The sequence below is a fragment of the Dysidea avara genome, chromosome 5 (assembly GCF_963678975.1).
Source record: "Dysidea avara chromosome 5, odDysAvar1.4, whole genome shotgun sequence".
Taxonomy (NCBI): Eukaryota; Metazoa; Porifera; class Demospongiae; order Dictyoceratida; family Dysideidae; genus Dysidea; species Dysidea avara.
In genome coordinates, this window is record NC_089276.1 from 37,958,950 (window position 1) to 37,986,940 (window position 27,991).

At 37.9% G+C, this 27,991-nt stretch overlaps 3 protein-coding genes and 1 long non-coding RNA gene across 7 annotated transcripts; 3 read left to right on the forward strand and 1 right to left on the reverse strand.

Moving 5' to 3' along the window:
• Positions 1-650: 650 nt before the first annotated feature.
• LOC136257108 (uncharacterized) lies at positions 651-935 on the forward strand. The gene is made up of 2 exons (XR_010701815.1): positions 651-699; positions 749-935. It is a non-coding gene; the product is annotated as an uncharacterized lncRNA (long non-coding RNA).
• Positions 936-3,263: 2,328 nt separating this feature from the next.
• Positions 3,264-12,040, forward strand: LOC136255437 (mediator of RNA polymerase II transcription subunit 31-like). 2 transcript variants are annotated; one of them, XM_066048202.1, is made up of 5 exons: positions 3,264-3,410; positions 3,556-3,639; positions 6,956-7,052; positions 7,413-7,570; positions 11,900-12,040. In XM_066048202.1, exons 1-5 carry the CDS (start codon positions 3,338-3,340, stop codon positions 11,941-11,943), a joined length of 456 nt encoding a protein of 151 aa, XP_065904274.1. In that variant the 5' UTR covers positions 3,264-3,337; the 3' UTR covers positions 11,944-12,040. The 2 variants fall into 2 exon arrangements, with proteins under 2 accessions (XP_065904274.1, XP_065904275.1); XM_066048203.1 differs by lacking the exon at positions 3,556-3,639.
• LOC136255436 (ATP synthase mitochondrial F1 complex assembly factor 1-like) lies at positions 11,972-23,360 on the reverse strand. 3 transcript variants are annotated; one of them, XM_066048201.1, is made up of 11 exons: positions 23,255-23,360; positions 23,103-23,178; positions 19,694-19,763; positions 18,619-18,660; positions 17,833-17,895; positions 17,738-17,788; positions 16,253-16,300; positions 15,047-15,145; positions 14,141-14,207; positions 12,243-12,283; positions 11,972-12,191 (listed from the first exon to the last, which is right to left on the reverse strand). In XM_066048201.1, the coding sequence occupies exons 3-11, from the start codon at positions 19,757-19,759 to the stop codon at positions 12,030-12,032; spliced, it is 639 nt and encodes a 212-aa protein (XP_065904273.1). In that variant the 5' UTR covers positions 19,760-19,763; positions 23,103-23,178; positions 23,255-23,360; the 3' UTR covers positions 11,972-12,029. The 3 variants fall into 3 exon arrangements, 2 of the variants coding, with proteins under 2 accessions (XP_065904273.1, XP_065904272.1); XM_066048200.1 differs by having other exon boundaries at positions 23,103-23,360; XR_010700894.1 differs by lacking the exons at positions 11,972-12,191; positions 12,243-12,283 and adding an exon at positions 14,784-14,996 and having other exon boundaries at positions 14,164-14,207; positions 23,103-23,360.
• Positions 23,349-27,982, forward strand: LOC136255435 (uncharacterized). The gene is made up of 9 exons (XM_066048198.1): positions 23,349-23,482; positions 24,123-24,403; positions 25,183-25,336; positions 25,756-26,951; positions 27,008-27,123; positions 27,175-27,270; positions 27,318-27,452; positions 27,584-27,718; positions 27,809-27,982. The coding sequence occupies exons 1-9, from the start codon at positions 23,463-23,465 to the stop codon at positions 27,941-27,943; spliced, it is 2,268 nt and encodes a 755-aa protein (XP_065904270.1). The 5' UTR covers positions 23,349-23,462; the 3' UTR covers positions 27,944-27,982.
• Positions 27,983-27,991: the final 9 nt, after the last annotated feature.

Genomic DNA, 27,991 nt, shown 5'->3' on the forward strand with positions numbered 1-27,991 from the left:
CTTTACAGGATAACTCAATGTGGGAGTATGCTATCACTTTCAAATTTTTGACCTGTTATAGCATAATGCAATGAAATAATTGTGGGTCAATGGCTTACTATGTGATCAAGTTACAAGAGGTTATAAAAGTCAAACAATTGGATTTGTGTGGAAGCTTGGTTTTTGCCAAATCCAGTCACTATTAATTCTTTCCTTTATTCTTTGTTTGTTAACAGCCCATTTTGTTGAACACCATACCTCATGCCATTCTGAAGTAAAAAGTGAACCTTATTCTGTTCAGCCCTCCGTCATTTTCTTTTCTGATTTTTGTGTTTATATCAAAGGTGTTAGTTTTTTGTTTTTGTACAATCCGGTTGTTTTGTCCTTGCAGTCCTAATAGTTTCATTGCTTTTGTAATGTCTTGTGTTACTCTATGTATATGTTTGTGAGGAGTATGTTTGCGGGCTCATCCTTTTGTGCATGCAACCCAGTCAGCTTTTCGACAAAAATAAAATAAATATAATATACACTGATTGCACTAAACGTTGCCAGGACATAATAGTCTAAACAGATGTGCATATTTATCGAATGATTTATAATGATATTGGATTCGAGCTATCTGACTTCTTTTCTACCAATACATGCAGTTCTACCAGGGGCCACGCAAACAAATTTTTTAAACCACGTGCTGTCACCCGGCCAAGATCAAACTTTTTTGCAGTAAGGAGCATTAATGTATGGAACAATTTACCAGAGAATGTGATTGCAGCCCAATCTATCAACAGTTTTAAAAACCTACTGGATCAACACTTCTCCTCACAAATGTTTACTATCGATCATGACTGGTAGCTAATTTAAATTATGTTTGATTTTATTTTGCTAGCTATAGAATAGGATCATATACAGGCATTGCCTATGTATCCTAAATCACTAATACTAATACTACTACTACTAATGAATCAGTAAAACCTGCTGCTTACCGTCGGTCTAGGTCTAGGGTCTAATTTGACTGGGTCTAGTTTGACTGAAACTATATGTAGAGTATATGTATCCCCAGATTGGGATCAGTCCTCATTTATTGATCAGCTAGCTATAGATGGGTAAAACCCAACTAGCTATATTTATACTGAACTGGGAAAATGGTGCGGTCTAATATGCTTTCTGAGCTACAGTGACATATTCAAAGACGCATCTCAGGGGTTACAGTGCATACTGCTACCACCTCCTGTTTAACTAGATCCCTTTTACTTTAACATTCCAACATCAAATTCAACATCATAACAACTACACTTTCTAAAAGAAAAACCTTCTATGATTGGAACTCATTAATAGAACATACAAAAGATTGACAATGAATTGTTCCTCCTTGCTTCTTATAAAATTAACTTCAATTATCTCTGGTCATATTGTCTGGGAAAGAGGGAATGCAGCCACAAATGCTGTCACAGTGTTATACAGCCTTACAAGCCTGCTAAACTAGCTAGTTATCTATGATTTAACTTTGAATTTGAATGCACTTGTCAGAATATAGCAGTTGTAAATGGTGTTTAAACCCCATTGTTCAGTATGTAGCTGTAGCTGAATGAAGTTATATAGCCACAAGCATAAATTGCTCCAGAATGGTGACTTATTTCACAGCTATAGCTTATTTGAGGAAAGGGCCCTTAGCTGGTTGGTTCCCTAGTGTCATTTATTTCCAGGTCGATCATCAAACATGCATGCAGAGGCCAATCAAAAAGAAAGAGAACAATTTCAACAAACAGTGCATGGTAATATAGTTAGGGTTTCCACTCAAACTAGGAAGGTGTTTCATTTTGTTGTTTCTGGAGATTTTCACACAGATTTACCTTAAGATAAAGCAAACAAGAGCTAATTTGTTATTGGATTGTTTGTAGCATTCAATATCAGCATAATTACAGCTAACACTATGAAAATATATCCAAAAAGTGGTCACGTGACCAAAAATCCCTTCACATAGGATTTTCACTGCAAAATTGGATGATGCCTCAGCTCTGTTCATTGTTTCTGGTGATTTTCATACAGACTGCATGACCTTAAGACAAAACAAACAAGTGTTAATTTCTGTCTATTACTTTGTAGTTTTAACTATAAATATCCCAAAAGTGGTCACGTGGCCAACAATCCCATAACAGCTCTACGGGATGTACTGTAATACTACAAAGTGTAGAAGTCTTTATTAAGGTAAGAAATACTCTAATATTGTGACACAAAGCATCCTAAAATACAATGATTTTCAAATAAGCTGTACAATTTACCTATGTAGCTATTATCGTTTTTTGAGTGAGTGGTCATGTGACCACTTTTTGTATGTTTTGTGTGTTAAATGTATGCTCAGATATCTGCTACTACCAGTAATCCAATAATAAATTAACACTTGCTTGTTTTATCTTAAAGGTCAGTCTGTGTGAACATCTCAGAAACAACAAAACTGAGGCACCTTTCTATTTTGAGTTGGAAACAGGCTCTAATATAGTTTTACTTCAGATGTTCATAAGTCATTAGTAGGGTAAGTAATTAGTTTTAACGAGAGCTCAAGTTGAACTTGGCTTTGCATGAAGCTGCTCAGTTGAGGCAGCTGTGAGTGCATGGAGCGGTTTATGAACCTTGCTCGATCACAGGGAATGTTAAAAAAAAAAAAATCAGCTGCGGTGGTCTGACGTGAGCAGAAGGCACCAAGAGAAGTGTGAACACGAGGAAGAAACTGACCTACTTTGTAGTAGTGTAGACTATTAATTATTGATTGTATAGCTACATCGTCATTAGTTATCAGTGATTAAAATCCGGCATTGTTTGGACCAAATAGTGTGTTTAACCAGTGCACTATATAGCTACTATACTTATTGTTCTTCACACAATACTAACACTGGATAGGGTTTTTATGTTCTGTAGCTCACAAATAATTGTGGAAAGCTGAATCCATTGCCAAAATGATATTTGGTTGCGGAATGCTGCATGGTACCTGTGATGCCACATGCAACCATGTTATAATATTTTAACTAAATAAGACGTGCTGGCTGCTGTGCATGTGAAAAGTAAAAGTTAGCTATAGCTATATAGCTACACTGAATGACATTTTATGATCATGATAGTCTGGCCCAAATTATACCTATTGAGTGTCATATCTGATGTTGATCAGTCATGTGCTACCCCACTGACTTGTCGGGTTTGCTAATTCCCATAAAATTTGAATAAAAGTACATAGCGAGGGGTCTGTAAATACAAGATGTCAAATCAACAATAATATAGTAATAACAATATTCTAACTAAAGCGCACTGTTTTAAATGGAGCTCACCATGTTTTGTTTGGTAAGATAACTCGGGTTTGCTCCAGTCGTCCATGGCGTCGTATGGTAATAACTTGGGATCCAGTGGACAAAACCCACTTCTAGCCAGATTGACATACCCGCCAGGTTTGTTGTAACGTAACAAGTTACAGGGTGTGCAAGTCGAAGTGTAGTTATCCCATAGATATACTAACCCCAGGTACCTGGCCGGGGTTGGTATATCTAGGTTATCCTATCCGCGTTGCTAACGTGAACTATTGGTTGTTGTTAGAGGCTGAAGGAGATCCTGAGAAGTATAGATTTCAAGTGGAATTGGAATTCGTTCAGTGTCTGGCAAATCCGAATTACCTGAACTGTAAGAGCTCACCACACCTTGCACAGTTGTTTGTATGTATTACAGGTTAGGCCAGGCAATTCTGATTATTTGTTTGTTGTGTCATTTTTCATATCACCACCCTGGCCAGTCACTCACTCACTGCCTTTTGTAACAAAATGTTTTGATCCTACATACCTTGATTGCTTGAGAAAAGAACTTAAGTTACTCAGTTGGTAAGCTTAGTGAATTCTTGTGTTGCTAAATGTTTGCTCTGAGGGTTTTGATCACTCCTATGGGCTTGTTGATTATCTCATTTACTTCACAAAGGCCATTTGATTTGATCCTGATGACGTGTGTTTCAAAATGCAGTATAATAGTGGCTACCCTTTGTTGAGCCTTGATATTTCTGAATAGTGAATAATGGAGAGGCCACTCCTTGTCATTAGGGCTGGTCTACTTTCAACTTTTGCTCAACAATTTAATTGGTGATGGTAGCCCACCCCAATAACAGTTAAAAGAAAAGTGTACAGATATCTTGATGATGATAAACACTGTACATTATTTTACATTACATTGTCAAAGTGAGCTAGTACAAGAAGTGATCAATACAGAGGGAATTTTCAATCCCAGGCTATGCTGTGTGGTTCATTAGGAATTGGACCTTATCCACATCGATGTCGTAATTGACAAAGTGGCCATGTTAGTGTGGGGAATTCATAATGTATTCATCCACAGTAACCTAAATGAGCTTTGTTTGTGGCTTTCATAACTTGGCACCATAATCTGCCACCATTTGATAATGAAGTTATAAGAGGCTACTTAGCATGATGTGGCGATGCAAAATAATCCCACCAGGCAAAATCAGACCTAAGCTTTGATATGGATGCAAAACTGTGTGCATAATTTGTCTTGTAAGTAAGTATGTATGTATGCGTCACCTTGCCCATTGCTGCAGTATCATTAATTACGATAGTACTTAATAAGTAAGGAGATTGGTAAGAAATCATATGGCTTCATAAGTTTTCACACATTACAGAAACAACCTTGCTTAGAATACATTAGTAATGATGCTATATCTTGGTTAAACGAAGCGAAAAGTCGAATGTTTCGATGTACAGTGAGTTTTCTGGACTTTGTCTGCCTGCCTGCCTGCCTGTCTGCCTGCCTGCCTGCCTGCCTGCCTGCCTGCCTGCCTGCCTGCCTGCCTGCCTGCCTGCCTGCCTGCCTGCCTGCCTGCCTGCCTGCCTGCCTGCCTGCCTGCCTGCCTGCCTGCCTGCCTGCCTGCCTGCCTGCCTGCCTGCCTGCCTGCCTGCCTGCCTGCCTGCCTGCCTGCCTGCCTGCCTGCCTGCCTGCCTGCCTGCCTGCCTGCCTGCCTGCCTGCCTGCCTGCCTGCCTGCCTGCCTGCTGTAAGACCCGGTTGCGCTAGGTGTACAGCTCCATAAATTTCAGACAGTCAAGGTAATGACGGCGGATTCACGAATCTGTTGTTCCGATCATGTTCTGTCCACTGCACCATGCTGTTTGCTTTCATCATTCATTCACTTCTTCGTTCTTCTCGAAGGATAATTAATAGTTGTGGCGCGCGCCACAACCCAAGCACATGATTTTAACGAAGTGTGAGTATGTGTGCGTAAGACAGGGGTGAACGGGTGTAGTACCGAAGGAGTTGTCTCTAGCATTTATTAACGCTGGATAGTTGTTTTATAGTCTTACTGGTTTAGCTTTTTTTTGCAAGGTAGCTAGCTAATAATGCCTTTGAGGGGCGGATCCACCTCAGGATCCAGAATTCTAAAAGCAAGAGGTTCCACTCTTAATGGTGGACTCTCCAGCGATGTTTTACTGTTAAATCATAAACATTTAGGCCATTACAAATGCAGCTGAAGCCTTTAACAGTTGTTGTAATAGCTTTAAAAGGCAAAATGATAATTATTTTTAGAACCGCTTATTGCATACAAAAAGATAGCTGCTTCAAGTGATATTTATACTATGTGGAAAACAAAGAATATAATATAACTAGCTAGCTAGACATAAAAAGTAAACTAGCTATTTTTAAAAATTTAAATTTTGAAAGGAAGTAGGGATTGATATAAAATGTAAGGAAACAAGCTAAAAAATGTTACAGCTGAAATGAGAAACGATCCAGCAATACAAAGTAAGGAAACAAGAAAAGTAGGCATTAAAGTGTGTCTCATTTTAGCAAGTAGTCGTCTAATCCTGTTTCCTTACTTTTTATTGCTGGATTGTTTCTCATTTCAGTTGTAACATTTTTGACCTTACTTTTTATATCAATCCCTACTTTCTTTTACAATTTTAAATTTTTTCAATAGCTAGTATAAATATTATCACCATCTTTCCCAGTACCCCTCTGTACAAAGTCCCCACACTATCACTGCCATTTTTTATGCTGTGACATCAATAGTGTTAAGGTCCGTTAGGAACCTGCCTGGATTTCAAGTTGTGTGGTACCACTTGGTGTGGCTACTTTCAGCAGTTTCAATACCAACTACCTGCTTTACTGGCTCTTGTCTTATTCCTAGTAGATTTTGAAACACAGGGTTTTATGGAACCCTAAAACCCTGTGTTGTGGTCCCCTAACGAAGCTCTAATTTAATTCATAAAATTACCCTAGCTGTGTTTTGAAGTCTAATGGTTAGAGCCGTATTTAGATTACAGCTCATTGTACCTTTACAGCTGAAATGTGTTAATTGGTAGAAACAAGCTCATTACACCGTTTAAATTATTATGGCAGTTGCTATCCTGTTAATTTTTTTCTTTTTTTTTTTGCTATTTGACAGGACAAGGGATCTACAGGCAAGAGTTCATAATAAAAATACTGAGAGTTCTAAAAAACTCTTTCAGCAGAGTAATTTAGATCTCTGTAAGTAGCCAATGAAATTGCGAGTATTTTATCTTGCTTGTGATGTAATTAAATTCTTTCTAATCTTAGGGAGACCTGTGATTTAGAGTATTTTTTAATGAATAACATGGGAAGCAACAAGGGAACACTCAACAAATAGCCAAGCTATCCTGTCCATATTTCTGGTGTGGTCTTGTACAAAGTTGCTATGGCTTCAGATTTTGGGATGTTTAAGGGGAAAGCATTGAGCGTTGAGCATTTTTTAAATAAATATTTTATCCAAAGCAGAATACCTTGACACTGCACAAATATATTGTGTGCTTTTGAATAACAACTATCTTCTATTTTGTCCCTTGCATTTAACATTTCTTACCTTCAAAAATGGTTTTTGTATGTGTACATAATTCTGGCATTCACAAGAAGACCACATCTCTAGCTCACACATGACATGGTCTACAAGTGACAGTACTGCTTTATCACTTGTTGCTATTGTTACAGTTTTATCACAACATGGTTACTTCAAAGACTCTGCATTCATCAACTACCTTGACTATCTCCAATACTGGAAACAACAAAAATATGCCAAGTTTCTACGGTAACCAACATAATGATATATCTGTATTGCTAGAAAATTTTTAAACCCATGCAACTTCAAAAAAAAAATTGAAATTAATTGAAGTAAACATATTAAGTTTATTGTTGTTTTTTGGCTGTAAGGCAAATAGTCATCCCAAGTTTTATCCAACAAACTACTTGATATCCTGATTCATTGAACCTTTACTCATATGAATAGTTGGTGTACTTTCAAAAATATTGGCAATTATTATGTCTAGAAATTGTTGGCAATTGTAAAAATTTATGTATATATTTTGTCTATAAAATTTGTACTGTAGTACATCTCATAACTTAACCCTTCAGGCATGTGTGTAACTTGTGTTTGTTCTTGTTGCTATAGTTACCCACAGTGTTTACACTTCCTGGAGCTGCTCCAATCGGAACAATTTAGGAGAGAGATTGCAAACACTCCATGTGCCAAGTTTATTGATGAACAAGTGTTGCTCCACTGGCATCATTATAACAAGAAACGTACCAAGACCACTGAACAGTTGCTTAGTAAGTGTGACTAGTATTGTGGTGATGTATGCCTTCAGATAGAGGCCATGGTGACTTATCTTGAGAATTCCTTTTCTAGTATACCTAGTAGTGATGTGCGATATATCGAAAAAATATCGATTTCGCGATAATTTTGTCGATATAGTTATCGTATTGATTTTCGATACTGCTTTAGCAGATTTCGATATTCATCGAAAAGGTAATATTTTGCGATAATTATCGAAATATCGAAGAATATTTCGATAAATCTACAGCATTTAGTGTGTGATTGCACAATCACGCTAGAAATGAAGGTTAGTTCTGTACTATCTAGCCACTTTGAAAACCTGTCTACCAGTTTCCTAGGCTTATTATTAGTTTTATGCAATAGATTGTGTGTAATTGTATTTCAAGCATATTTATAAATATCGGCCGCCCACGCAATTACACCACCCACACAATTAAAAATTATCGAAAATCGTATCGAAATTTCGATATTTAACCCAATATCGTATCGATAACATATCAAAATAAAAATCCTGATATCGCACACCACTAATACCTAGGCTCTCCCCTCACTATTTTATGTCTAGGCCAGAAGTGCAATCGCACTAGGGTCCACAGTGTTGTCCTGAGTGTTGTCCTGAGTGTTGTCCTGAGTGTTGTCCTGAGTGTTGTCCTGAGTGTTGCACATTTTTCCCTTTTATATGTGTGAGCAAGCCCATAATGGTGTACACACCATGAATGGGGCAAGAACTATCTGGATCAGCACTACCAACAGTACAGGTCGATCATCAGGATAATTACAAAGCAGCCTCCAATAGTATATATTTAGGACCTGTGAGAAGGGTTAATACAGGGAGGACCTGTGAGAAGGGTTAATACAGGGAGTAAGAGTAGGAACTAAAACACAAACTGGTGGTGGTGATTTGCTTTGGCATAATGTATAGTTTCAAGGAAGAAAAGCTTCAAGGTTTTGGGTGTTAACAGCATAACTTAACAGGTCATGCGTTCTAGTGGTTGTGTGCATTGTACTCTTATAGAGCAGTCAGAGGTTTAAAGATTTCATGTCTGACAATGATATGTGGGTCATTCCATGTCAACTCAACAAGGAATTTAGGATCACCTCTCGGATTTTTACGAAACGTGGTGTGTTTGTAGTACCTGTGGTGCTTATCACTCATGCAAATTTTTAGCTCCATACATTCCATAGTTTCTGATTTATGACCACAAATATTTTGAATATTTCATGAAAATTTGGTCCATCTCTAGTTATAAAATTGAATGCAACTTTAATCTGTGTAAATATTTTTAAACACAATTTTCACTGATGGAAGACTGTTGATTGACCTTTCCAATGATCCCTAAATTATGGGATATCTACTTAATTATGGTTCAAAAGTACTTCATTGAAAACTGTAATCCTTTGTATTTTGAAAAATGCTGCTTGAAATTTTTCAATTTCTTTTGTGAATAATGATTGAGTCATAGTCTATGTTTGATAAAATTTTTGTGGTGGGACCACAATGGGCTCAAGAGATATAATGAATTATGTTGTGGTATGCAGTGGAATTTGCAGGCTATTATTGCTGTATTGGAGTGTACACCTCCAATAACCACTCACAACAAGGCCATGCCAAGTTTGTCTTACAGAGTGAAGGTGTCTAGGTACATTGCAACCTGTATTAGTGACCACCTGTATTGAAAGGCCACCTATATACTGCAGTTAAATTATACTTCTTTAATGTATAGCACAAAAGCATCAACCCTTTCTAGCAAATCCAAAAATGGTCTTTATTAGACAGGTTGACTATAAATTATAGATCTGACCACCATGTGTCCCTAAACATCATGTAAATGTTGTACCATCTCTTCACAAGTACCTTCTTTATTAAGTTGAATCCCACTGTAGTGGATTTAGCCATATTTAAGTTCAGTATGTGGCTGCATAGATACATACAACAGGACTCCTCAGAAGGGATACCTGGATACCTTGATAACCAGGACACCTGTTTATACACTGTACTCCCACTCTAGCGGTGCACATACATTTGGACCAAGATACTTCTGTGGCTTCTGTAATATGAGCACTTTATTATGGTCCTAAGAATGGAGGGGTTTTACCATATACGTACATGCATTGATTGTACCTCAATGTGTGAAATTAATTACTACATTACATTCACAACCACTTTGAAGATCAAATCATAAATTCATACACATACTCACATAGGAAGTAAATATGTTGACCACATATTTACCATTTACCTGTACTGATCTTCAAAAACGTGAACACAAAATACTTTGATAAACCATCAATTTTAGTAATTACAGTACTATAAATCACACATTGAGGTGCAAGCAAGTGTTAATAATAGAAAAACTCTTGGTACAAGTAATGCATCTACTATATATAGTGTAACTCTTCTATTCCCTGGACCATTGATAAAGTGTTCATTTTTGAGAAACCACAGACTTGTCTTGGATCCAAAATGTACGTACAATTATAAAGTGAGATCATGAGGCTATCAAGGTACCCAGATATCCTTTTTGAGGAGGTCTGTTGTACCTATGCAGCCATGTACGTAACTTGAATAGTGTAGAGTGGGGATATGTATGTAAGTGCACTACGGCAAGATTTTACTTAATAAATAAGGTATAACTGAAGAGATGGTACAACATTAATGTGTTTATGGACGCATGGTGATCTCATTTATAGTCAACCTGTCTAATAAGGACCATTTTTGGATTTGCTAGAAAAATTGATGCTTTGGAGCTATACATTAAGATCCAATTAAAGTATAAATTAGCTGCAGCTTATAGATGGTCTTTCAATACAGGTGGTCATTAATACAGGTTTCAATGTACCTAGACACCTTCACTCTGCAAGACAAACTTGGCATGGCCTTGTTGTGAGTGGTTATTGGAGGTGTACACTCCAATACAGCAATAATAGCCTGCAAATTCCACTGCATACCACAACATAATTCATTATATCTCTTGAGCCCATTGTGGTCCCACCACAAAAATTTTATCAAACATAGACTATGACCCAATCATTATTCACAAAAAAAATTGAAAAATTTCAAGCAGCATTTTTCAAAATATAAAGGATTAAAGTTTTCAATGAAGTACTTTTGAACCATAATTAAGTAGATATCCCATAATTCAGGGATCACTAGAAGGTCAATCAACAGTCTTCCATCAGTGAAAACTATGTTTTAAAATATTTACACAGTACAAAGTTGCAGTTGATTTTGTAACCAGAGATGGACCAAATTTTCATGAAATATTCAAAATATTTGTGGTCATAAATCAGAAACTATGGAATGTATGAAGCTAAAAATTTGCATGAGTGATAAGCACCACAGGTACTACAAACACACCAAGTTTCGTAAAAATCCGAGAGGTGACCCTAAATTCCTTGTTGATTTGACATGGAATGACCCATGTGGTAAACTGTTAAGATTCTTACTGTGTAACTGTGTGTGACATCCAAGAGCTGAGCTGAGACTAGTTGTGGCTGAGGTGACCTTGTGTAATATTACCGACAGTGTATACCTAGCTACGTAGGTGTAATAACTAACTGATTAAATGGCAACACAAACTCATCTGTTGGCTTAAAGCTCTTATGGAGAGTTGGTACTTAAAGTGATAGCCAACCCCACCGTTATTTATGTTAAGTATGTCATAAAAAAATTCATGAAATGTCACAAATGAGCCCTAGTCACCATGCTGTATTTTTGACTCAACTATTTATAGCTATATTAATCCTACCACTGTGTTGTGCAGTGTAAATTCTCTACAAGAAGAATCTTAAGACTTTAGCAAGAACATAATTTATAATTTTAATCATGCGTACACCAACACCATATGCATCTCTCAACTCGCCACCATAGATATATACCGACTAGCACACAGATTGGAATCATTCGGTTTTTCATGCCGGATGATTGTGGCAATACAGGCTGTGTCTTCATAATTATTACATCACACAGAAACATGTAGTCCTACTTTCAACACATTAGCAATTGTGTTGCCATGTGCTATGAAGTTGGTTTCTCTGATAATGAAGCCTTAGTCACAATGAGAGACACCAGGCTTAATTGACCACTATATTTTCACAGGGAAGACTTACAAAGAATTAAAATAAACTCTCAGCAATTCTACAGAAATGTATTATGAGTGGCATATTTCTATATCCCAACTTTTTCGAAGGAGTAAAATGATCCAGTGAACACATTTGTATTGGAGTTATTGGGCTCATGTGAGATGATTCCATTCCTGGGTACTGGTCTAGTCTGTATATCATGTATAATTGAAATTTACAGATAATTCCATTGACTGCAGGTAACACCAAAGAACCTCAGAAAGCATCACATGGGATCACATGATCACTGCAAACACCAACTAGTCAATGTATTTACTTGTAATTCATGAAATCCAATAAATGTGAGAGAAAATTCTACAAATGATACAACTATGAATTGATTCCTTTCTGTGTTAACAACTCTATTAGTTTGGTATAGTCAAATTCATTGGGGTGATGGTTGAACTGTGTTAGTAGGTGATGTCGTTCCTTGTCTCCTGAGGTGTAGTATAGTTGAATCTGATTGGCTAGATATTGTGCCTCCATGATACTCTAGTATGGGGATCACATGATCACTAATGATGTAATGATTAATGACCTCACTAGATGAGCAGTGTCCACTTCTCCAGCCATTAATACTATACCTACAATGTGAGAATTACCGTGAGTGGCCAAACTGGCTATAAATTATCAGGCAGATTCAAACACAAACTGACATGAAAGTAGTAATAAATGACAGTCAAATAGACTAATATTTTAACAGGTGCACGCTGTGTATATGTTAAAGCATTGTTGTGAGTGCTATATGAAAAATAAAGTACGAGGTGTGCAGCTGAGTGCTTTATTTTCATATAGCACGAGCAAGGCTATGCTTTAAATGATTTATGGAACTTTCTAGTCGTGTAGCTTCACCATACACTAGGACTCGTAATTAACACGTATCATTAGCGGCCTGAATGTACACAAACTAGTTTAATAAAGTAACTCGTGTGTACTCACCATAATTTGGCATGGTAGACGTTCATCACATATTTTGGCAAGTTTTGGTCACATCCCACAATTGATTCTATTGTGACACATGGTGAAGTACTTCCATGATATCTCCAGGACTTGTCCGTTTACATTAACAAACGTAACAGCAATGTTACCTTCTCCCACCCATCATCGAAGCATTTAGGTATGTTTATAAAAGCAATCCAGTGGTAGCACTCGTGTTGGCTGGGGTGATTGACCACTCAGCACGGCGAGGACTATCAGCCTTTACCGGCTTGGGTGATTAGTCATGAGCGCCACAGGCTATTAGCCTGCACCAGAGCATGTGGGCAACTGTGCTTTATTGCACCACAAAGAGTACTTTATGTATATGTTAAAGTATAGCCGCGAGTGCTGTATGAAAAATAAAGTACGAGGCCAAGCGCCGAGTACTTTATTTTTCATATAGCACGAGCAAGGCTATGCTTTAAATGATTTATGGAACTTTCTAGTCGTGTAGCTTCACCATACACTAGGACTCGTAATTAACAAGTGTTGCACGAACTATTAGCAGCCTGAACGCACACAAACTAGTTTAACAAACTCACGCGTATTTCACCATAGTTTGGCATAGTAGACGTTCATCGCGTCTTTTGGCAGGTTTTGCTCGCAACCCACAATCGATTCTATTGTGAGTCATATGGTGAAGTATTTCCGTGATATCTCCAGGACTTGTCCGTTTACATTAACAAACGTAACAGCAACGTTACCTTCTCCCACCCATCATCGAAGCATTTAGGTAGGTCTATAAAAGCAATCCAGTGGTGGAAACAGTATCGGCTGGGGTGATTGATCACTCAGCGCGGCGAGGCTATCAGCCTTCACCGGCTTGGGTGATTAGTCGTACTGGCGCGAGCCCCGTAGGCTATTAGCCTACACTAAGGCACGTGGGCAACTGTGCTTTATTGCCCACAAAGAGTGCTTTATTGAACGAATAAAGCACTCCTTGCGGTGCAATAAAGCACTCTTTGTGGTCGATGAAGCAGTTGGCCGGCTGAGAGTGTACTTTATGAAATTTAAAGTACACCTTTTCCTTTGATCTCGCCCACGCAAAGTTCTATAATGTATGATTAAAGTACTCTTTGTGGGCAATAAAGCACTATTTTCCGGCGTACACATATAATAATGCTGTACAATTGTCAGTAAGTGTAGATGATCTCCCTTGTTCCATTGCTTTTTTTTATTCCCCTACTCAAATGTAAATTTCCCCTTACACTTGTGGAGCAATTGTACTAACAAAATGGCAGCCATGACTTTCACGTCAACAGTAACAGTTATCGTCAATTAGTGTAATACGATCATTTTTGTACAATCTATTACTTTCAATGGGTAGCAAGTATGACTACATTTAAAACTTTTGTTAGTGCTTTGTAGTGTATGTGGTCTTGTCCTTCCCCCCAATGTGCCATTAGGAGTTTAGCTATTCAGTTATAAGTCACACTAATATCTAGTTATAAGTCACACCCTACCTTTACTGTCCAATAGTTCACTGTAGTGAGTTAGTGTCAGCCATATTGGAGCAGCATCTTGATGTGTCTATGGTAACAGTGTGGTACGATCACACACGTCAACATATTAAACAACAGCAGAGAAGGTCGGAAACAATTTAAGCACCATTGAAATGATCACTTTGTTTGAAGAACTCATACCTGGTTAGTGCTAGAATGTTACAAGCGAAAAAGTGTTTTATAGATTTCACCTAGAAAAACCAAGTGTTTTTTTTTTGCGAAACACAACACATCTTTAATGTTTACACATAGTGTAATCCTAATATCTAACAATCTCCTGTCACCCCCACCTTTCGCTAGTTTGTATTGAGACTATTCAAGATCACATAAAATTCCAGACAAACTATGCAATTAACGGAATAGTTTTATAGTGCTAATAAAGTGTTTCTGACCTCCTCTAACATAACACATTATGACATACGTAATATTACACACACAACTGATGCTGGAGTGACGCTAAAAGTGTTTTTTTTTTACATGTTTACTATAGGAAAGTCACTGTATAAACCATAAGCTTGTTGTCACAAACACAAATGGCATCAAGGGGCAAAGGGAAAAAATTCATTCAATGGGCTTTTAGCATGTACAAAAAGCAAAAACTAACTTGCAACGGAAGTTTTTTTTCTTGATTAGATCATCAGATGGGCCTATTTCACCTCACCTCAATATGTTTAACTACCTCTTATCTTGATTATTTAACAGACTAAAAAACCATTGGATAAATGTTAGGATGGCTTGTGAGAGTTCTGGGACACACATGAGATGGATACACTACCAAGTTACAGTTTGTATTGACACTGAGGTGTTGGGGGTTGAACTGTGAAATGATGAACAACCTTCCTGACACACAATCGGACATAGGTGTACCTTATAATTCAGTAGTGATGTGAAATAGCAGTTACCATGGTTATCAAACTGTGACAATATCATCTCATATCCACCACTCTTAGGTACTGGATGAAGAAACTATAGCAACATGACACATAAACATGTAGGGCTTCTGAAATATATAAGATGAAACCTCTCAAATCCAGAACACTTCTTATAATCGGATATTGTTTACTACACCACTTTATTTTATTACTGTTTGGGTGCCAATAAGTGCTGGAGGTTTCAGGGTATCACACAAATGTTCAATGGACAAACACACACACAGAGTACTGCAGATTAAAGTTACATTTAACTTCAATGATGTAAGTAGTTCTATCATCACAAATATGAAGTTTATATCCCATTGAGTGGGAAGATCAAAGTGGAGATCTTACCATCACACTGTTACATGTAGCTTAGTTATCATCCAGTGTGTTTGTATTTTTACCAATCATGGGTTAAAAGATGAAAGTAGCTGCAGAGAGGGATAGGCATTATTTGTTGTTGAATGAACTGTGTTTAGAACACATCGCAGCTCACATCACAGTACAGTTTAGTTGCCAGTTTTATCCTCAGCTTCTCCTCACTCAAGTGAGATATGCCTTTGCACTGGTATAATGCATCACAACATCATGGAAAACAGCAAGCATCTTTATGTGAATAATTAGCATCACTACTAGCTAAGATTCCCTTACTATTTACTAACGTGTACGACAGCTGTTACAAACTGATTACAATGGCACCTTCTGTTAGCAGCTACCTCTAACTAAAGAAACATCTGGCACGTGAGACTACAGTATAGCATAGCCAGTGACTGCTTAGTAGGAACAAAATATTGAAGCCCAAAAATGACTGGCTTATATTATTATCAACTTTTACAGCTGTGTGCTGAATGATAAGGTACCTACATACCGGTACACACTGGAACTGGATGATAAGCAATAGCCAAGTGATAAGATCACATTTGATCCTCCCACTACTCAATCGAATATAGCTCGGTTGTTTCAGCTCGTGCTGATAAAGTCACATGTCTCTTTAGTCTGTAGTACCGGGAGCTGATAAACACCACAAAGCACTTATGGGCTACTTGTAGTGCTTTGTACACGTCCATTGAATGTTTGTGTGAAGTTACACTGAGCAGGCTCCATTGAAGTTGAAGTTACATTATCACAACACTTATATTCTACACTACTGTACACTAACCATTGGGTTATCTTTAGCTCTTGACATCATCTCGTCGTACAGTTTAGCCTAATAAGGCATGAATGATAGTGAGATGTGACACACACACGCACGCACGCGCGCGCACACACACACACACTACACTAAATACATACTAGTTCAATAACAGCTGACAGCTGGAGGTTTTCTATTTGAATTTTACTGGTATCAAAAAAACGCCATAACCATATTTATTTGGTTAAATGCCACATCTTCAATAATAGCTGTGCCCGTAGTGCCATGAACAAAATTTGAAAATAAGACCTTCAACATTGTTCGAGCATCAAAGGGTGGTCAAATTCAAATAGTTGCCACATTGGTTTTATGAACTAAGGTATTAAATGTTGCAGTGCTTAACCAGTAAATATGGTATTAGCAGTTACTACAAAGCATTTGAGCAATATCATAACAGAGAAATAAGATCACTTCAACTTCATTTGTTTTTCCACAAGTGAGAAATTCTTTTAGGTCGGAATATAAATTAAAGGAGCCAAAGTGCAAAAGCATTAAAGAGATGTGGTCTTGACAGAAACATAGATCATTTGCAGCCAAATAGTGCACTAGAGGAGTTATTTAATGTGTTGGAAATAACATTAGGGTAGTCTGCTAGTACACAGAGTTTACAGTGATATTTTAGCTTATGTACAAAAAAGGTTGAATGGGCCTGTGAAACAACCCAATTATTGTAGCCTAAAGCTTTTGTATGTACAAACAATGAAGAATTAGTTTCCTCATTCTTTGCACAATGAACAAAAAAAAATTTTCAACAGCTCCCAATACAGAATAGCAACATCCATCTAGATTAGGGTTGAGACAAATAGTTCGAAGCTTTGTTCAGTTTCATAACATTCGGATGCTGCTTTACTTCACCAAAACTTCGTTACCATGGATACTAATAAGTTAACCAGTTGTACAACTATTTCACTCCTTATGGAAGCTGCTATTTGCTTATTTTTTGGAGTAGTTATAGTTTGCACAATGGTTATACTGGAGCTATAACAAAGTGTAGGAGTTTGTACTACAGTGTACACCCTAATAACCATCAATTGTATTCATTAATTGTTGACATGGTATTTGTAACAAAGCTTCGAAGCTTCGGTAACATTTTCAAAAGAAGCTTCGGAGGATGTATTTGTACATTCGTTCCAACCCTAATCTAGATAATAACAATTTACTAAACACACACTGTTCAGAAGCAGAGTACTGGGGGTCATGGGTACGGACATGTTTTGCTCAGTAGAAAACGGTGTTATAGATTCAAAAATTGTAAGCATAGTTAATACATACACCACCTGACTGTTCTATTAGAGTATCTTGATCTTTGTGACCAAAAAGTTGAGGAGGGAATGCCTTCCGCCAACTCTGCTATTAAAAATGTAGGTAACATTCAGGATAAAATACACTTTGGTTTGCACTTAAAGCAGTACATTACATAAGCACTGTAGCACTACTACACATTACACTTACTGGCATTACAGCACACACACTGTCCTTGTCAGAATGGTAGGTCTTCCATATCTGTATAGATCACATGAGCACAGGTGGGAAGGGCAGATAATCACCTGAGCTATCTCATCATCATTCTTATCAACCAGCAACTCCACCCTCATCACCTTGTCCAGTTGCTAGGGGATCATGTGATCATGTAGTGAAATCATGCATATAGCAAGGAACAGTACAGTATTACTGATTGAAATATAAAACAAGACAATTCAGTAAGGGAACAAACTCACAAAAGCTTGGTGGTAGGTAACGAAATAAAATTTAATTTCAAAAAGAGTTTCAGATCATCACACAGTTTCCAGATTTACATTATTGAGCTAATGATTTGTGAGTAACCAATAAAGATTCACAAAGAGTTAAATCGCCAAATTTTCTACCAAACTGTTGCATGATTATGTACATAAAAATAACAATGAAACATCTCGCTGTCTGCTACAGGGGCAGACAGCACGAGGTTAGTACACTATAAACCTGTTGATTCCATTGGCTACCATCAAGCATGGAATTACCATCAAGCATGGAATTTTAGTATTTTTATAGTCAACCCAACCTGAACACCACTAGCATATAGCCTACACCTTTATGTGTGACATCTATTTTTTTTGTGAATAATCTCTAGCAGAAATGAAGCTTCCTATTATTAAATTTGTGTAAGATTAGTGTTACTCATAAGATTCTTGGACAAAAACATCCAGAAGATTTTTCAAAGTGCTATTACCTCAAAATAATAAGAAAATCAGTCATAAAAAAAAGCTGGGCCTTGCCACACGTACAACCAACTACATTGTACTAAGTATGTACAGGTAATTACAATTAGTAACATGGTTACTCATTACACAACTCACTGGGGGTTTTGCGAAGGAGTACTTGGGTTGTGATGTCACTTCCTGTGAATGAATATAATAGAATACAAGCAATATTGGTCTCAGAGACAAATCACATATTTATAGAGTATTGGCCAGGTACTTGGTCACCTAATACAGAAGAGGGAACATTTAAGTCCTACTTGAAAATAATACCTTGACCATATAGAATGTCACATGAGCCTCAGTGGTCACAATACAAAACTAAGAAACCATGGGGATTGCTGGGGGTTCGTGGAACTGTTAAGATGAAGCACTTTCTTGTGCAAAAGCAAACACATGTTTCTCTAGATGAAATCAATCGAACACCACTAGGGACCCGCAGATTATGCTCATTATTTTACCTATTATGCTATGCTGCACTGCTCAAAATTTTGCCTACTAAGCTTAAATTATGCTCAATATTTATACTTCAGTTCCTAGTGAATTTTCACTTTATGGAAAAACAGTAAGTTGCTGAAGCACAGACTCTAAATCCTTGCTTGTCAAAAATGCATGTCACAGAAAAGATCGATATACTCTAATAGAACAGTCAGCTGTCTGATTGTTCTCTGACTGTTCTAACAATCTTTTTCTGTGATATGTATTTTGATAAACAAGAATTTATGGTACTGCACAAGTGTTCTGCCTATTATGCTAGCATTATTCTCAATGCTTTCAGGCACCTATTATGCTCATTACTATGCCAGCATAATCGGCGGGTCCCTACACACCACTTTACACGTAGTCTGAACTTATATTCTTCAAACAAAACAATGATATCACAATTTGTCCGTGTGATTTAATTCATAGTATAACATTTAAACTGCTTTTCCCTTCATCTGATCACCCAACACATCAGCTATGAAAGTGAATTGTAATGGTATAATTATCAATAGCTTGGACCATGAAATTAAGCCTTGTATTGTGTTGGAATGGCTGAAAGGTTTGTGAGGGTTCTGGGACACACATGGATACACTACTAATTCACACATTAGAATACTTGGTATTGATATTGAGGTGTTTGGGTTGAACTATGAGATCATGTGATGCTCCTCTACTTCATTTCATTACACACCTCTTTTGGGATCACATGATCCTCCTTCTTAGCAGGTTTGACATCATCACGAGTGTGGTGTTCCATTTTACTAGAAGGGGAAGAGTACATATGATGATAAGGGGTTGTATAAGTGAGTAACAAGTTGTAAGGCCATGATAATCTTATGTTTCATTGATGTGGCAGGTCAGGTTTTTGCAAGAAAAAGGAATAACAGCAATCACATAATCTCTGAAGAAAGCTATTATGGCTGTAGACTCTTAAGTATTGTGTAAACGAGGGGAATAAAGCTCCTTCACTTTATCACTTCCTACACCTGTCAACATCGAGATACTCTAATAGAGCAGTCACATATATTCTAATAAAACAGTCGATACAAATAATCACATTTCATGCTTAATTCCAACTTCTTATTATTTTTAACTTTTTAGGTTGCTACTAATAAAATGTCCATGAAACATAAGATTAGTTTGGTAAGACCTCACTGTGAAACAACAGAAACCCAATGGTATGTAGGTTACACAGGGTGCTGTTAACAGAGCATTTGATAAGGTAATATGGCGCTCCTTTGGCCCAGAAAATGACCCACATCTCCATGGCTTCTGCTCCATTTTTCTTGGTACCAATTCAGTTTTGTGGCTAATACACTTTAAATTGAGCTAATTGGCCCAGTGGCATACTTGCTTATTTGGATGTGTGTTCTTGCATAGTGCCACTGAAATGCAGCTACGTTGGAGCAGTAGATGTTGGGGTTGGGCCAGTTTGGCTCAGAGTAAAATACTTATAAAAAACCCTGGCTATTAAGAGCAGAGTGACATTCTGATGGGAAGTGCATGTAGACAGGTGGATTAGAAAGACTTGTGGTGGCTGGCCTATATGGTTACTATTGTTGAGTCAAGTTTGATATCTACAAGAAGCAGCAAGTCTCATGTCTTCATAATCTGGCTGCTATGGTCCTGTTAGCCAGGTGATTAAACCATCTTATATCTCCTTAAGTTATTCAGTAGAACTTTTTATTCAGTAAAGCACAGTGATGGTATAGTTAGGCATCACTGACAACTCCACATGCTTGATATATACTCCTTTCACTATTCACTTATTTGCTTGGTACTTATAATACTGCCTCATACTACTGTTGCTCTAACCTCACTGCAATATGGTCACTTACACATGTATCATCACTAGCTTTGCTGCGGAATAACTACTACTACAGCTTAAACTTCAAAAGCAGTGAGCCAGTTAGGAATACAGTTATAGTATCAGCTAACCAGCCATTCAGCAGCCAACTAGTTAGTCAGCAGCCAACCAGTTGTATGAGTTTCAGGTAGATCATAAACTGGTGTCATTTGTAAGAAAGGCAGCAAGAAACTATAAGGTAATGAAAGGGGCTGGTACTGGAATGTAATGTCTGTGAGACAGTTTTAGTGAGTTGTGCCGTTGTGTATAGCTCCTTTGTACCAATAACTACATTTTGTCAGTATTTGATATTATTATTATAAGGTAACTATTTGATGGCTCATAGAAGTATTTATATTGCTAAATATCTTTATGACTTGCTTGCAATTGTAGAAAAAAGGGGCGTAACCCAGTAAAGGTGGAGTGATCTACGGAGTACAATATAACGGTTGGCCATTTTCCGACCAAGTGATGCTGTTAACCGATCAATGTAGTTGTTGGTTGGCCATTTGTCCCAATCAAAATTTTCACAATTGTAATTCTTTATTATTAGTCTTTGTAAAATGTATTATTATAGTTATTTTTATTGTCGTATCGTTACCTTTACTTACTGAAGCTATTTAATTGCTGCTTGAAGTCTTGATCCCGTTGAAGCATCAACTCGATGCGCATGCGTCTAGAACACTGCACCTCTTGTTTACCCAATTATCGATTGTGGGTTACAGTCGATGATGTGAAGAAGCGATCACTACACTGACGATCACTACACTGACTACACGAGTTGCGCTTTCCAGGAGAAGAAAAGAAAGTAATGTTTGCAAAGTGGAGGAGGTAGATAAGACGGCCATTTTGTGGTTAGAATGTGTAGAGATGCACTGGCTGGAGAGAGTGGAATGGAAGCAGGTGATAAAAGTGTTCTGCACACGGCAAGTTTGAGAGTAAGTTTTGATCTATTGCAATTCACAAGAGAAACTTTAGCAATAGCTGGTTGATAATTCAATCTGTGCTGACTCAACACCACTTGTAACAAAGCATTTAGCCCAGCTATGTCTACAAACTGGCTGTACAATACATTGATCAATTTTTTTTTTTTTTTTTGTAAAATATGTATGCAGCAATACAACTCAGATTCAATCTCAGAGTGATCCTTTTTCAAAAATTTCCTGGGGGGTGGGGGCATGCCCCCAGACCCCCCCCCCCCCCCTAGAAGGCTTGTGCTTCACACTGCGGGGTGTGCTTTGCACACCAGGATGATGGCCATGCAATTTCAGAAACGGCCAATCAAATTTACTTTTGATTGGCCATTCTGTCGAAGCAATAATTTTCCCTTATATTGTACACTGCTACAGTGGCCCAATATCCAGGTTTGTTTGTTATATCCTTCTCTACTTCTAACTATGCCAAATTTGATGCTTTTCACAAAATGCATAATTGTTATGTATATTCTGCTAAGCCACTGCACATTTCTTGTGGATAAAACACATTTCAGCAGTAAGCACCACAAGAGGGTGTCACTTAAGTACGCAATGTATCTACAACCATGGTCAAAGTATTGACCTGCTGAAATTCTGCTGTGACTTGTAACTAAGAACCATTTTTCAATCTTTGACTTGTGGCTTAGCAATGATATTTAATTCAGCACTTTTGGATTGCAGATTGGATATTTTTGCCCTTGACTGTTAACTTGGTGCAAATTTGCTGGCCTTGATCTTTGACTTAGAGTTTGACTGTGGTCGCAGATCTACCTACAGTTAATACCTGTGTGTCACCCCCTTGCATCAGTTGCTGGCACCATAGATTTATATGGTCTTGCCCCCAGACCACAAGGGTCTGGTGACACGCAATAGAAATGCTAGGCAAAGCCTCACAATTTCCATGTGACATCACGTATTACATAATTCTGAGGCATGAATTCAAATTGTCAGTGATGATGGAGCATTGCTTAAGATCCACGATGCTATCATAAAAACCATTGGTATAGACTGTGAATGGGACACAGCAATAAAGAACAAAGTGAGTTGTAGTTGCGTAAAAGTATAGGAATATCTGACGTCTGTGTGTACTTGAATCTGATTGGTGACCGATGAATTCCTCAGTCGTATACGTCACTGCCAAGAGTTTGTATTGCATGTCACCAGACCTTGTGGTCTGGGGGCGAGAATAAGATTTATAAACCCCAGTTTATAAATCTATGGCTGCACCACCATACATACATATGTTTGACAACTACAACCAACATGTAATACAATCATACCTAACTACATCCTGGAGTTTGACGCGGTATTTGTCGTAGAATGGGTTATTCTCCAAATCAATTTCCTGATAACGAGCTGGGGCGGTGCGATAAAGAGCGTTCTGACCTTGTGACCACACAGAACCCCTTGATAGTGCCACACAATTACTTACACGCCTAAACGCTCCAGTTATCCCTCGAAACATCGAGGACTCTGTTTAGCGCGGTATTTGTCTCCAACCGGGATGTATCCTAATATTTTCAGTCGTGGGTATTAGATCGTGGTTTTATCTGTGGGCGTAGGTGTAATCTAAAAATCAATTCACAAGTACAAGATACAGTAACAAAGGAGAGATCGACTTTAGAAGTGAGGAAAAGATAATGGACTCTGCTACGCTAGCGTGAGTATATACTGTGATAATAGTTAGCTACTGATGTTGCAAGAAGTGGGGGTGTGGCTGAGCGAGCAGTTACTCAAAAATAACAACTAGCAATGTCAGCAATTTGTATCGGCCAGTCGCGTTGCTTATTACAAGACTTGTTTTGGCAAGTCACAAGGTTTTGGTTCAGTAATAGTCGCATGTATAGCTGGCTACTGAGCGAGCTGAAATAATTTACAATATTCGCCTTTCTGTTACTTCAAATGACACTTAGGTGTTAATTACCATCATTATAAGTTGCTAGTAGGCTTTGGTAATGTGAGAGGGTTAGATATGCATATACTAGATACCAGCATGGGCTACAAGTGATACCTAGCACTGACATGCAGCCGGTATGGAGTTGGATCAGAACACCGTTTTAGCTTCCTTGTATGTATGTACGTGGATAGCTACTAGTTAGTACAAGTAAATATATGCATGCCAGTGATATGTAACATACTCCCTAGTGCACATGCAGGTTATACTAGGTATTCACATCCTTGCTAAGTACTGATACTCCCTGTACAAGAGCTATGCCTGTTTATAGCATATTCTTCAGTGTTATGAGTATAACTTATGATGTATTAGTAATTACTGGATGTGTTTGTGTTGTCGGTTACAGTGAGAAGATATCAAGGGATCCACTGTTTAACCCAAAGACGATGGGTCTCAGAACAGCTGAGGTCAGGGAATTGAGGAGTACCAGTCCCATACCTCCAGCCAGTCTCAACTTCAGACACAATGGTCCCAGTGTACCGATGGGTAGAGGGACTGGTCACATGTACAGGAGCAGTATTAATATTAGTACCATACCTCAACAACAACCACTACGTCAGCACAACAAACGATTTTCAGCATCAGCTATGGCTCTCCATAGTAACTACATGTACTCCAGTCCTAAAGGTTAGCCAGTGATGTCATTTACTATAGTGAAGTAAATAATAAGTTCATGGTTTGCATTAAAAAAAAACACATTTTCTACCAATGATAATGAATGGCTTTCTGTGACTGGGGCATCCTTAAAATTAAACCTTTCCTGAATCTAAACGTATGGGTTATTTTAAACTCTCATAACTTGCTAGCATCAACAGTTTTTTAAAACTGCAGTGCCAGAATTTTAAGGGCAGCTCTGTAGGATCGGACTACTAAATGTTGGCAGGTGGCTGTAGCATATAATGTAGCTACATGTTTACTTAATGAGAAAGTATCGAGAGTGCTAAATTTATTTTACTTGTGACCAACCACCTATCTTCCCACATATTTACTCTTGATAAAATATATTCAGTATAATAAGGAAAGGCAACAGAGTCCAACACTATACAAACATTCTTCAATTCATGTTTAATTTACATAAACATAATAGCTAGCACTGTAACATGTGTGTGTGTACTGTATTACTAATAAATCACAATAAGAGAGCAACTGCATTCACATAATCATATACATGCTTGTACACTTTATACTACTACTAGCCTTGGGTAGCTAAAGTCCAGCCATACATGATGTCACACTTACATCCACACAATATATACTGGTATAGCTTTTGAGCTACAACCTCTAAGGCATTTTTGGAGAAAGTTCTTACAGTGATTTTCTGTGTTAAGGTACCTTCTAACAAAACATTTTAGTATACCAAGTTGAATTTTGAGAAACGATGACACTTGTGTATTTTACGTTCATAGCCTCTCCTACCTCAGGACTACAGCCGATACATGACAGGTCAGGGAGTCTTAAGAATCTTGCCAGTACCAGTTGTAAGAGTCTTGACAGAGATGACAGGGACATGTTGAACTGGTTGAGTGGAGTTGTGGGTTACAAGATTTCTGACTATTCCATGTGAGTAACAGAATACAGTAACATACTGTAGGAAAACATTAATGTTTATTGTGGTGAAGTTCATAAGTTCATGCAAATTATGGTCCCAACAAGAGTTGGCTAGTATATATGTGTTCATTATCATTTTACTATACGTAAATAGGATACAAAATACAAGCTATGCATGAGGTGTGTATGCTACCTCAGTGTACTTGTGCAGGTCACTCTGGCATGATGCCGAATGTCATAAGTTTAAATAAAAAGTCAATCATTCAATTCACATACAAATAGTTAGGTATAAAGGTCATGCAATAAACTTTGAGGTTACCTTGTGGGCACTGTTTTGTGATGTACCTATACCTACCCACTGTGATGTCATAATGGTATACCACTGTGATGTCATAATGGTATATCACTGTGTGCTACATCTGATCATGCAGGTTGTATGATGGTACTGTACTGTGTCAACTGATTAACACCCTCAAAAGCAACACCATTGATATTGACCACTACAGAGACAGATCACCAGCTGATAAGCTACAAATTGCCTTCTATTCAATGAAGGAATATCTCAACATCAATGGACCACCAGCACAAATTGAAAGCATTATTGAGGGTAACGAGGATGACATGTTGTTTACATATTTGCAGAAAATCAAACTGTTTTACTGTACATCTTATGCTGCTCCTAGTAGTACTAGTGGCAGTTCCCAATCTCCAAGCAGGAAGTACGGAAGTACTATGTCACTAAACAGAAGTCATAGTCTTAATACAGCTGACAAGAAACATCCTCTAGAATATCGGACACAGACGTCCAGCCCTTTTCCAACACTTCATACTAACAGTAGTTGTACAAACTTGGAGAGTATTAAAGAGAACAAAGTAATGGAAAAAGTGTTGAAGCAGCGACCACATTCGTACCATGAGCTCTCCACAGTGCACCTCACATCATCTAGTGGTGCAAGGGTAATAGCCGTGGAGAGTGGATCTTCCAGTGAAGCTGAAGATGATCAGGTTGAGAGTGGTATTCCTGATGATCTGACATCAAATACTGAGACTGCTACAAATAAGGATAGGAATTTTGCCACACAAAACAATCCAACATCAAAGATGCCATCAAACTTCTCACTGAGTAGCAGTTGCCCTTCTGCTCCAATTGCCTCCATCTTAAAACATTCAGCAGTAGCAGCATCAGACACTTCAAATCCTGCAAGTTCCGATATTGCTTCAGTGGAGTCAAGTAGCAACGCATCAGAGGACACTAGGTCACGAGTATCAGTGGGCAGCCTTGATGGTAGAGGGCAGTCAGAGGGGAGCATGGATGGTAGAAGACAGTCAACAGGGAGTGTTGATGGCAGAAAACAGTCAGCAAATGTCACACCAGTTGTGACCCCATCACGACACCAGGTACCTCCTCTTCCAAATAAAGCCCCACCCCCTTTACCATCTGGAGTAAAGAGACAGCTAATGGGAGCAATGGAGTCTACTGACTCACAATCATCTTTGCAGTCATATCTTAACCAAGTTAAAAAGGAGAATACTGAGCCTTGTGAAATCTGTATGGAGACTAAAAGTGAAGTGAAAAACCTTCTCAGACAAGACAGAGAATTGGTTGTAGGACCCTTGAAGAAAGCACGTAAGTTTTCTATTGATCATGTGTGTAGTAACATTGAAGTTATATTTTCACTTTAGTTGAGTCAGAAAAAAGGAAAAGAATTAAACTGGAACGGAAGTACAAAAGGGCAGTTGCATTTGCTCAAAGGACAGTACATCAATATGAGAAATGTATGGATGATCTGTCAGACAAGGTACGCATACTATGAAGAGTGAGATGTATTATGATGCACTGTTACTATTAGATCTCCTCACTGACCACTGGGGTACAATCTCAGCACAAGGCAACAGATAGTAGACTATCTGAGCTTGCTAAAGATTTATCGACCACCAAAGATGAGGTTAGTTGCACTTATCAATGCAACATTACATGAATGCCCTGTGGCAGATCACTAATACGGTACTAATGACACCTCCAGTGTCAACAGTGCAAGACATCACCCATTCACCAACAGAGTCACGTGATGATGCAGCTCAAAGCAGAAAGACATTCAGGCTATTTCGAAAAACTTCTAAGAAAAAGGTATCGCTAAAATTAATAGCATGCAATGTTACGAAACCAGATAGGATGAATTCATTAGTGGTATACATGTAATGCCAGAAAGATGGTCTTCTCCTTTGTTGAACTATAATAACTACATTGGTTTATTGTAGGTCGGTAGAGAGAAAGGTGACATCAAAGTGACTCAGTCTACATCACTGAAAAGCTTTCCACAGAAAGAATACTTTGAACATGTTGAAAGTTTGAATATATTTCTACAAAAATTGGGATACACACATCTCTTAGAGGTACGCATATTGCACAGCATAACACAATCTACTTACAAATACATTACAGTACAAACAGCATAAAATATTATTATGTATAACACCTTTCAGAAATTTATGGCCCAAGATATTGGATTAAAAGAACTGGTGTTTATGGATGAGGCTCACTTAGCTGACATAGGGATACCGATGGGTCCACGACTGAGAATACTTCATGAACTACAAACATTGTCAGTTTATGTGTAGTGTTTGTATTTGCCACTAAATTATTTATCAAACTATTAATTCATTAAC

Excerpts from the sequence above, each read along its gene's own strand:
- LOC136255437 (XM_066048202.1), top strand. The coding sequence starts at position 3,338 with ATGGCGTCGTATGGTAATAACTTGGGATCCAGTGGACAAAACCCACTT. Across the intron at positions 3,411-3,555 it reads CAGATTGACATACCCGCCAG|AGGCTGAAGGAGATCCTGAG; the intron begins GTTTGTTGTAAC and ends GGTTGTTGTTAG. Across the intron at positions 3,640-6,955 it reads AAATCCGAATTACCTGAACT|TTTTATCACAACATGGTTAC; the intron begins GTAAGAGCTCAC and ends CTATTGTTACAG.
- LOC136255435 (XM_066048198.1), top strand. The coding sequence starts at position 23,463 with ATGGACTCTGCTACGCTAGC. Across the intron at positions 24,404-25,182 it reads CATGTACTCCAGTCCTAAAG|CCTCTCCTACCTCAGGACTA; the intron begins GTTAGCCAGTGA and ends TTACGTTCATAG. Across the intron at positions 27,271-27,317 it reads TATCGACCACCAAAGATGAG|ATCACTAATACGGTACTAAT; the intron begins GTTAGTTGCACT and ends GCCCTGTGGCAG.
- LOC136255436 (XM_066048200.1), bottom strand. The coding sequence starts at position 23,287 with ATGTTTCGAGGGATAACTGGAGCGTTTAGGCGTGTAAGTAATTGTGTG. Across the intron at positions 18,661-19,693 it reads ATCATGTGATCCCAAAAGAG|GAAGTGACATCACAACCCAA; the intron begins GTGTGTAATGAA and ends ATTCATTCACAG. Across the intron at positions 15,146-16,252 it reads GAGCTAAAGATAACCCAATG|TTTCTTCATCCAGTACCTAA; the intron begins GTTAGTGTACAG and ends ATGTTGCTATAG.